Source organism: Poromitra crassiceps (assembly GCF_964638095.1).
Source record: "Poromitra crassiceps genome assembly, chromosome: 20".
Classification (NCBI taxonomy): Eukaryota; Metazoa; Chordata; class Actinopteri; order Beryciformes; family Melamphaidae; genus Poromitra; species Poromitra crassiceps.
Window position 1 is genome coordinate 10,129,162 of NC_139637.1, and position 11,477 is coordinate 10,140,638.

At 41.5% G+C, this 11,477-nt stretch overlaps 1 protein-coding gene across 1 annotated transcript in view; it reads left to right on the plus strand.

Moving 5' to 3' along the window:
• Window positions 1-2,083: 2,083 nt before the first annotated feature.
• Window positions 2,084-11,477, plus strand: part of LOC310794852 (uncharacterized protein) — a gene marked incomplete at its 3' end in the record, with an annotated part of 66,866 nt that continues 57,472 nt past the window's right edge. Inside the window, exons 1-5 of the mRNA XM_083656904.1 lie at window positions 2,084-2,127; window positions 6,169-6,281; window positions 8,205-8,318; window positions 10,834-10,947; window positions 11,373-11,422. Of these exons, the coding sequence (XP_083513030.1) occupies window positions 6,172-6,281; window positions 8,205-8,318; window positions 10,834-10,947; window positions 11,373-11,422 (388 nt within the window). The 5' untranslated portion in view covers window positions 2,084-2,127; window positions 6,169-6,171. The remainder of the gene's footprint in view (window positions 2,128-6,168; window positions 6,282-8,204; window positions 8,319-10,833; window positions 10,948-11,372; window positions 11,423-11,477) is intronic.

Below are 11,477 nucleotides of genomic sequence, written 5' to 3' on the forward strand. Positions count from 1 at the left end.
TTATGTTTGTTTCTAAGTGATGATATGTTTCTCCGCAAACGCAACAGACGTCAACAAACTTTGAAGGAGTTTTCTTGGGTGACTGCAAAGCCATTTTGAGATTTCAACATCGACTTGTATTGATTTCACATGTTCCTGGTACGACAGTGTTTACAAGCAGACTGCTTCTGCATGTTGTCCCCGCACCCCCTGCCCCATATAGGCCATGCTAGCCTATTGTTTTTACTGCTGTAGCATGTAGTACACCCACTCCCACCACCACCCACATCCCCCCTAGCCACCCCACCTACTCACCCCAGGAACCCTGACGCGCTACAACCTTCCTATCCCCTTTTCCATAGCCCTGCCCCCCTGGCTTTGCATTGTTCTGCTTCATCATTAACAAGTGTCACAGAACATCTGCAATCTGCCTTTGATGTTATTCAGAATAATCTTCATCATTTGAGACTTGTGCTAAATTCTGACAAGACTAAAATGATGTGCTTTTCAAAATCAAAGAAGACAGAGGATGGCTGTCAGATTGTTACACTAAATAAGAAAGTGATTGAACGAGTTTCTGTCTACAAATACCTGGGTTTTTACTTGTGTTAAAATGTGTCTTTTAAACACCATATTGAGTGTCTTACAAAGACACTCCGGGTGAAACTGGGTTTCTTTTATAGAAACAAGGGTTGTTTCTCCTTTAGTGCGAGAAAAAGGCTTATACAGGCAACGTTTCTGTCGATACTGGACTATGGTGATATCTTATACATGCATGCAAATCTTTCTTCTCTGAAAATGCTGGATTCAGTGTATCATGCAGCATTCAGATTTGTAACAGATTCATGTTTTCGTACTCATCACTGCATCTTATATGAGAGTGTTGGTTGGCCTTCTCTGCACAATCATAGATTGGAACACTGGTATTGTTTTCTTTATAAGGCCATGCTGTGTGACTTGCCTCCTTACTTATGTTCCTTCTTGATTCCTAAAATCACCACCAGGAGAAATCTCCGGTCCGATGGACAGATTTTGTACATCATTCCTCGGACGAGGACGGTTTTTGATGAAAGTGCTTTTAAAGCATTTGCACCCTCGTCCTGGTGTCAATTACAGAGTGATTTTAAACTGGATTATCTACCAAGTATGGAGCAGTTTAAAACTAGAATGAAGGAGTATTTGAGTAGTGAATGCACATGTCCTAATACTGAACGGAACGCTGATGCTTATGATGCACTGATGTGGCTTGCACTCAGTTCTGTAACTGGTTTTATGTTTTTTTTTGTTTTTGCTTTTTTTTTTCTCACGTGTATTTTATGTGAAACTATTTGTGCTGCTGTCCTGGCCAGCCATGGGTTTTTTCTTCCTGGTTAAATAAAGGTCACTAACTAACTAATTAACTCCTCCACTACCCACATCCACCTAGCCACTACCCCTACACACCCTTCGAATCCCTAGCCCCAACACCCTTCACTATATGTCCGTGAGTGAGTGTCCTGACTTCATCATCTTCTGACCCCGGCCTGGCCTGCTGGCCAGCGCCGTGGGAAAAATGTATTGAGCGTCTACTCACTTTGTAGAGTAAAGCATTGTGGGCACTGAGAGGGACTTCACGCCTCATGGCTCATGGTGCATTCATGTGCACCTTGTAAACTCAGAAATCTGTACTCGAATAGCCATGAAGGTTGGTTAAAACAGGAAAGGTTCTATTTTTTTTCTTTATTTCCTTTGTTGAAATACATAGCCTACATGTATCATTATTTATTGTTCTTTCACTAAAGCATCTTTAATAATTAGATAGTCTACTAAACATCACAACAATATCCCTTCAGTTCTACAGAGGCAGTTTTTGAAATGTCCATAAAAAGATCAAATCAAATTGTGATCAACAACTCCATCATATTCATGTCCCCAGATAGCTGAGCTCTGTGATCATTCTCATGTTGTTTTACTGCAGCGCTTTTTCTAAATGTCAAATTCCTGCTTGTTATAGTCACAAGATCTGGCAACACTGAGGGGAGGAGCAAACATGGCCGAGGGGAGGAGCAAACATGTGTGTGAAAGTGCTGCTGAGTGAGAGAGCAGAGGCAGAGGCAGAGCAGAGCAGAGCAGAGCAGAGCAGAGCAGGAGGAACGGGAGCTGCGCAGGGTGAGTGTTTAATATATGACAACATAAATAGTTATTATTAAACATTTGACTGTAACAGACTGTGAGCCTGCACTGTACAGGGAACAAGAGTCAGCATTAACACAACAGTAGCCTACATCAGCTTCCCACTAAATAAAACAAATGCATGAAAAAAGTACTGACTTAGGCTACATAAGGGCCATGGCCTATTCACAAAGCTTCCTAAAAGGCTACTAAGAGTTGGCCATATAGCGTTGATATTCACAATCTCTAAGACCTTACCCTTAAAATAACTGATCAAATCCTATAATAAATAAAGATCAAAGTAATTTAAGTCTATAGAGAGGAGGCCTTTTCTGAGTTTCTTAAACAAAGCACAAAATGGACGACAGACTAGACTGAGAAGCAGGAAATGAGAGCAGGTTTGATTACATCTAATCTGGTTACTGTAATAGGATACAAACAAGTTAACTGTAATCCCTTACAGTTGCATCAACAAGATTACAGTTACATTTAGTGAAAAATGGGGATTACTAGCAGGATTACATGTATTGTATATTCTATTTATTGTATATTGTATATTTACCCAAGTGGCTGACAGCTGTGTACATATTGATTCTTCCTATTGTCTACTTTATGTTTGATATCTATGGTGCAAATAAATAAAACATAAAACCACTGGAGAGGGGGGAAAACACGCTTGAAAAAACACACTTAGTTGGCTATTAAAAAGGACCAGTGCACCCAAAATAAATAACTAGAAACCAGATCATCAATGCACTGTAATGGAAATATTGTTATTGTTTTATTATTAATGAGAAACAGGCAACACTAGATTGGATGAATGTCTGCTGTAACCATCACATTTTTTTGTCATCCTGAGGAGCATGCCCCCAGACTCCATTAGTCAAATGCAGGAAATTTGTACAAAAGTAATCCAAAAGCGACGGAAAGTAATCATTTACATTACTTTGATATTGTGATACTTGGATCACGTTACCGATTACAGTTTTTAACAGGTAATTAGTAATTGTATCGGATTACATTTTTAAAGTAACCCTCCCAACCCTGGCAGTGACTGCATCGTGCATGTTTGATCTAGTTAAGCTGCATTCCCACTCAACAAAGTCATGCTACACCGCCATCTTCCATGCAGGAAGATAAAGGACGCCACGAGTTGAGTCATGCCCACCTCGTGCCTGAGGGCGGGGCCAGTCATAGTCAATCATAACTTAAAACATTGTTTCAATAAAGCATTTAGATTCATACTTCATGTTTGAAGTGAAATAAAGCTAAAGGAAAGGACATAAGATAAAGAGATAACTTTTCTGTTATAAACTATTAAACAAATGGGGATATGGGTAGGTAGGCCTATATTTTCTATCACAAATCAACAGGCTTCTCTCATGGCCTTCTTGTCATAGCTGCAAATACAATAATCCAACACTAGAGTGCGACAGAGTCCACACAAAAACAAACATGTACAGCATATCCACACAAATTTCATGGAGGCCGTTAACAAATAATCTGTAAACACAAAACCTAAAGTGTAAAGGCAGATAGAGTGGCCTAATATATGCACAATGAAGCGCATGTAACACTTAAACTTAACTGATTAACTTCACTTATTCACTTATTCACTTGAGATTAACCCCATTGCACCAGCGGTCCCTGATCTGACGCCCCCCCCCCCCCCCCCCCCCCCCCCCACACACACACAAAAAAAGAAAAGAGGAAGAAGAAGAGGAAAGAAGAAAAATTTATAAAAAATCAAAAAGAAAACTGTGATGGAAGATGTCTATTCATAGAATACATGAATGTGACACCGTTTTGAAAATCAGCATCAACTGTATAGGCTATGTGGACATACAGGGAATTTGACTCCGGTATACGTTGCTCTCAATGTACGTACAAAGGAAAAAAGAAAAGGTACAATACAAGCTAAAATGAACAAACAAGGCGAGCGATCATATATAAAGCAAGTTAGCTGCCATTTACATGATATACAATGAGTGTGATGTAGAGCTATAAATATGTATATAAGAAGGAATCAAAATAAAATCTAATTATATACCTATGTACAGTCTAGTATATGTAAACCACACTGGATTATAAACAAGGCTATGAGTCAGATATTGCACCGTTCTTTACAGTTATTGAGACACAGTTTTGGACAGTTATTACACAGTTATTGCACAGTTAACACGTTTCACCTTAGAGTTTTTAAGAAAACTGAACTCATTGAAAGTGTGTATTTTTGTAATGACCTTGTTTGATCAATGCTTCATTGAGTCTGTTGTTACTTATTGCTGTGTGACCTGTTTGGTTTGGTTGTCTCACCCTGTCCAGTAAAAACAGGCTGGCAAAGCTTGTCAAAGTGGCTAGTAAGGTGATCAGGGTGCAGCAAGTCCAGCTTCAGGACATTTACTTTAAACAGGAATAAGGCCAAACTTATTCTAGACTGTCCTGACCATCCACTTTATCAGGAGTTTGATCTCCTCCTCTCTGGCCGCCGTTTTAGAATACCAAAAACAAGTCTGCTTTATTCCTGTTGCTTTGAGAGGCTGCAATCCCTATGTTCTATGCAGTTTTATGCATTGTATTATGTTTTATTTTCATTATTATTATTTATTTTACATATTGCTTCTGCAGAATCTGCACAGCACTTTAATTACCTTAATGACTTGATATAGAATTTTATGTTGCACTGATATGTCCTAATTTTTGACTTGAGCTGATCACTACTGGAGTTACTGTGTTATGATGATGAGCTGATCACTACTGGAGTTACTGTGTTATAATGATGAGCTGATCACTACTGGAGTTACTGTGTTATGATGATGCTTGAGCTGATCAATACTGGAGTTACTGTGTTATGATGATGCTTGAGCTGATCACTACTGGAGTTACTGTGTTATGATGATGCTTGAGCTGATCACTACTGGAGTTACTGTGTTATGATCATGCTTGAGCTGATCAATACTGGAGTTACTGTGTTATGATGATGAGCTGATCACTACTGGAGTTACTGTGTTATGATCATGCTTGAGCTGATCAATACTGGAGTTACTGTGTTATGATGATGAGCTGATCACTACTGGAGTTACTGTGTTATGATGATGCTTGAGCTGATCACTACTGGAGTTACTGTGTTATGATGATGAGCTGATCACTACTGGAGTTACTGTGTTATGATCATGCTTGAGCTGATCAATACTGGAGTTACTGTGTTATGATGATGCTTGAGCTGATCACTACTGGAGCTACTGTGTTATGATCATGCTTGTTATTGTCAGTCTTTTGTACTGTTTGGCCCAATGCCTGCTGCAAACCAAGTTTCCTTCGGGATATCAATAAAGTTTTGAAATGGTGCATTTTTTGTGTATTTTTATAAAATGTACAGTTATGAAACATTCAGCAGCATAATTAGCTGTGGCATATTGGTTAGAATGGTGATATAGCCTCTTCAAATTAGATTATTCACTAGGCAAGGATGAACACATTATTTTTCTCCTTTAATGCATTTCCATTTACTGTGGAATGGTAATAGATGCAGGTTTACTTACACTGGAGTCATATTCCAGAGCTTCTGACCTTTCAAAGAAGACCAGACATACTGTATGAAGGCCTCATGGTTGAGGAGCTATCCTGATTTATTTTGGATATGTCTGTCTAGGTGAGAGAACACTCTCACAGCACCCAGGGCAACATGCTTTGACACTTTCAAAAAATATATTTGAAAAAATATGAAGTGTAGGAGAACAGATGGACTTTTAGAAAGAAGGAATAAAACAATGCTCAGTCCTACCATCACATGTTTTAATGATCTATTACACAGTGAATATTGAACGGAAGCTTGACTTTAAAACATTATATTGTAAATCAAATCGCAATCTGTCAGAAAAAACACAATTAGATATTTTCTCCAAATTGTTCAGCCCTATACTCATGAGCTTGTGTGTGTGTGTGTGTGTGTGTGTGTGTGTGTGTGTGTGTGTGTGTGTGTGTGTGTGTGTGTGTGTGTGTGTGCGCGCGCGTGTGTGTGTTTCTTTCTCCTCTCAGAAGATGAGTGTTCATGTGGAGGAAGAGGGTGGAGCAGAGCCTCCTGACAGCTGTCTGTCTGTGGAGGAGTTTCCAACACTCTTCAGTCATCAACATGGACTCTCAGACACAACGTAAGACAACTGTTACCCTCTAAACTTCATAACAGCCTGAGGAGGCCCTGGACTGGATACAGTCATACCTCTCTGACAGAGTCCAAATGGTAGAAATAGGAGGTGTATTCTCTGAGCCCAGAAACCTCACCTGTGGGGTCACTAAAGGAAGTATTATTGGACCTTTATTATGCCTCCACTGGGGATAGCCAGGCCGGAGGCATTATGGATCCGGGTTGTCCGTTCGTCTGTACGTATGTACGTACGTACGTACGTACGTACGTACGTATGTCCGTCCAACGTTTGTTAACGCGATATCTCACAAATGCCTTGACGGAGTTTCATAAAATTTGCCTCAAACATCGACTTGGACTCAAGGATGAACTGATTAGATTTTCGTGGTCAAAGGTCAAGGTCACTGTGACCTCACGAACGTCATTTTCAAGTTTGTTAACGCGATATCTCAGGAATGCCTTGACGGAATTTCATCAAATTTGCTCCAAACATCGACTTGGACTCAAGGATGAACTGATTCGATTTTGGTGGACAATGACGTCATGCAGAAGTGTCCCAATATGGGCAAATGATAAGGTGAATAGTGGGGGGGGGGGGCACTCGAACAAGATCCCTAATGAAATTAAGTCTGCAAATTCTCTGAAAGGTTTTTAAAAACCTTCTGAAAAACATCTTATTGAGTAAACTGGAGAAATGTGTGAGCCGGTGTTATGGTATGTTGGTTTATATCTCTTGTTCTTCTTATCCTTGATTGTTCTGTATTGTTTATTTGATGTTATGTGTTACTGTATCATCTGTATGTCATGTTTTTATAAGAGCAGGGACCATGATGGAACTAAGTGTTGACACTTTTTCATGTCATCTCTTGGAGTTTGTCATTCTTTATCCAAAATAAAAATCTATCAATCAATCAATCAATCAATCAATCAATCAATCAATCAATCAATCAATCAATCAATCAACATGTCAAATTATGCAGGTGCTCAAAGTAGAACATAATAAGACAAACTATAGATGTGTTTTGTATCAAAGCACTTTAATGAATCATTTTAGAACAGATTGAAGGTTTTGAAAAACATAATCTTATGAAATAGCATGAACTCTTTTGGAATGGTGTTGCAGGACTTGGAAAAATAATTAGGTACAAAAAAAAGAGTTTCAGATTCAGATGACGTTATTTATCCCAGAAGGGAATTCAGATCTAAAGCCTACCCGGCCCCGATGTTGACTGAGCGCGCTCAGTGGGACTGCATGAGTTTGTAACGTGCAGGACTACATCGAAGAGTCTAGTGAATAGAGCCAGAGAGAGAGAGAGAGAGAGAGAGAGAGAGAGAGAGAGAGAGAGAGAGAGAGAGAGAGAGAGAGAGAGAGAGAGAGAGAGAGAGAGAGAGAAGAGAGAGAGAGAGGAGAGAGAGAGAGAGAGAGAGAGAGAGAGAGAGAGAGAGAGAGAGAGGCTATTCCACATGAACATAGTCTAGTGGACAGAGCCAGAGAGAGAGAGAGAGAGGCTATTCCACATGAACATAGTCTAGTGGACAGAGCCAGAGAGAGAGAGAGAGAGAGAGAGAGAGGCTATTCCACATGAACAGAGTCTAGTGGCCAGAGCCATAGAGAGAACACAGCATAGAGAGAGAGGTCCAGAAAACGCCTCTTGAGAGCTTTTAAATAGGCTACTTTTGTACTCTTACTTGAGTAATTTCCTGCACTAGTACTTTTACTTGTAGGCCTACTTGTGTTTGTAATGTGCCAGCTATCTGCTGATCATTCTGCACTGCTGCTGTTGACCCCAAGTCCATCCAAACCTCTCAGCTCTCATGTGCTCACAGGATGCTTCTGCAGATATCTCTGAATTCTCTCTGTTTTAGGATGCTTCCATGTTATTAAATGATATATGTCTGCTGTGCCCTATGGGGGGTTTGTTGTGTTCAGGATCCAGCAGGAGAGACCAGACTCTCCTCAACCCAGCTGTGTGTCTCTGAAGAGTGACCGCTCAAAGGGTGGATGGATTACTTTTAAAGATGGACACCATTCTTCTGAAGAGAAGTAAGTTGTTTTAACTGACTCATGCAGAGAAGGTTTGCTGCAATCTCACAAGAGTAATCGTCTCTTTATGTTAAAGTCGAGCTGAACACAAAAATGACCTATTTTCTTTTAGTTCAAATACCTGGTTATTATCAAGGGGCCAAAATCACGGACCCGGACCCCGGGGGAATTTGTGCCCGAACCCGTAATGGACCCGTCTATTATTAGACATCTGAGACCCGGCCCCGTTCAGAACCGATAAATGTCGGACCCGGACCCGGAGTGGACCCGTCTGCGTCTATTATTACAAATCTGAGACCCGGCCCCCGTTCAGATCCGAGAAATACCGAGGCGGAGACTAGTGGTGTCGACGTCAAAGTTGCTTGTTAACTGCTACAAGTTGTATATCAAATGAAACTTTGTGCATCTTTATTAACTAACGTTATAGCATTCTCCCCTGGTTGATGCTGCCTAACGCTAGTTAGATAGTACAGTGGCAGTCTCTCTATGCTACCGCCGTTCCTTCGCCCAAAAACACACAACAGCGCTAGAAACAATCACATACATGTTGTGACTTGTGTACTTGTGAAACAGTCATCTTCAATTAAATCCATAGCGAGAGGAGCCAGCAAGAGGGTTACCTCTCTGCAATGAAAATCACTTCCTCGTTTGCCTGAGGCGCATGTGTGCGCATGTGTACGCATGTGGTCACATGCGCCTCATGTAAACGAGGAAGTAATTTTCATTGCAGATGGGAACGCTCTTTGCTAGTTATTTTCTCCATGGATTTACTTGCAGTTTGTGACAACAAGCCTCACGTGTGCTGTTTTGATGCGTTTCTCTCGTAATCAGCGGCAGTGCTGATCGCTCGGGTCCACTCGGGTCTTATTGGACCCGGCATTTCACTGTCAGAGCCCCGAGACCCGTGACAATCACTACCGACCCAGACCCGGAGGCACTTCTTTTGAATGGACCCAGACCCGGCCGGGTCCGGGTCGGAACCTCGGGTATTCGGGGGGTCGGACATACCCGAAGACCTCTACTGGGTATGCAGTGCACCTATTTATAATGTATGCCAAAAAAAAAATACAAAAAATCTAATTTATTTAGTTTTTCACACTTTTTCACATCAAATGTTCATTTTTCAAGATTTCATTGATAACAGCAATCTACAGTTTGCTGACGTCACCTAGTACTATCAAATTTCTACCCCATTTCAACCAATCATATCAAGACATGCAGCTGTCAATCAAATCTTCATTTCAGGATACTTTTCTCTTCCAAATGAAGTAGAAAATGGCGCCTATGCCTGTCATCTGGCAGAATTCCTATCCCATAAACTAACTACTAACTTGGCCAATTGTATGAAACATGAACAAAAAACAAAAACTATAATTTTTGTCTAGTGGACAGAGCCAGAGAGAGAGAGAGAGAGAGAGAGAGAGAGAGAGAGAGAGAGAGAGAGAGAGAGAGAGAGAGAGGGAGAGGCTATTCCACATGAACAGAGTCTAGTAGAGAGAGAGAGAGAGAGAGAGAGAGAGAGAGAGAGAGGGGGCTATTCCACATGAACAGAGTCTAGTGGCCAGAGCCATAGAGAGAGAGAGAGAGAGAGAGAGAGAGAGAGAGAGAGAGAGAGAGAAAGAGAGAGAGGCTATTCCACATGAACATAGTCTAGTGGCCAGAGCCATAGAAAGAGAGAGAGAGAGAGAGAGAGAGAGAGAGAGAGAGAGAGAGAGAGAGAGGCTATTCCACATGAACATAGTCTAGTGGACAGAGCCAGAGAGAGAGAGGCTATTCCACATGAACATAGTCTAGTGGACAGAGCCAGAGAGAGAGAGAGAGAGAGAGAGAGAGAGAGGCTATTCCACATGAACATAGTCTAGTGGACAGAGCCAGAGAGAGAGAGAGAGAGAGAGAGGCTATTCCACATGAACATAGTCTAGTGGACAGAGCCAGAGAGAGAGAGAGAGAGAGAGAGAGAGAGAGGCTATTCCACATGAACATAGTCTAGTGGACAGAGCCAGAGAGAGAGAGAGAGAGAGAGAGAGAGAGAGGCTATTCCACATGAACATAGTCTAGTGGACAGAGCCAGAGAGAGAGAGAGAGAGAGAGAGGCTATTCCACATGAACATAGTCTAGTGGACAGAGCCAGAGAGAGAGAGAGAGAGAGAGAGAGAGGCTATTCCACATGAACAGAGTCTAGTGGCCAGAGCCATAGAGAGAACACAGCATAGAGAGAGAGGTCCAGAAAACGCCTCTTGAGAGCTTTTAAATAGGCTACTTTTGTACTCTTACTTGAGTAATTTCCTGCACTAGTACTTTTACTTGTAGGCCTACTTGTGTTTGTAATGTGCCAGCTATCTGCTGATCATTCTGCACTGCTGCTGTTGACCCAAGTCCATCCAAACCTCTCAGCTCTCATGTGCTCACAGGATGCTTCTGCAGATATCTCTGAATTCTCTCTGTTTTAGGATGCTTCCATGTTATTAAATGATATATGTCTGCCTGTGCCCTATGGGGGGTTTGTTGTGTTCAGGATCCAGCAGGAGAGACCAGACTCTCCTCAACCCAGCTGTGTGTCTCTGAAGAGTGACCGCTCAAAGGGTGGATGGATTACTTTTAAAGATGGACACCATTCTTCTGAAGAGAAGTAAGTTGTTTTAACTGACTCATGCAGAGAAGGTTTGCTGCAATCTCACAAGAGTAATCGTCTCTTTCATAGACTGTACATAATATCTGGACCACCTTAGCTATATGATTTTGACACGGCAAAATGAAGCTCACTTCCCGATATTGTTTGATTTCGTTTGATTGGATGAATGGATTTTCCTGTTGCATTGTGGGAAATCTGTTCAAAACCTGGAGCCGGGAAAACAGGAAAGGGCGTGAGCGTGGACGGGACTCGGGGAGGGTTTCCTCCGCCACAGCATCCATCTTGTTCATGTTATTTTCCCTGCTAGCCGTTAGCTTGGCTAACAAATGTTGCTAACGTTAGTTGCTATTGCTAGCCTTGCTCCATTGCTCTCACATTGAATACAATAGCCCGAAGAAAAACCAGAGTATTATTTCCTCCAGACCTCGCGCGGCGTCACCAGCCTGCCGCTTGCATCTTCCACAAAATCGAGGTAATCTTATTTTCTAACGTAACGCTAATTACATAGCATGACATTAACGCTAGCT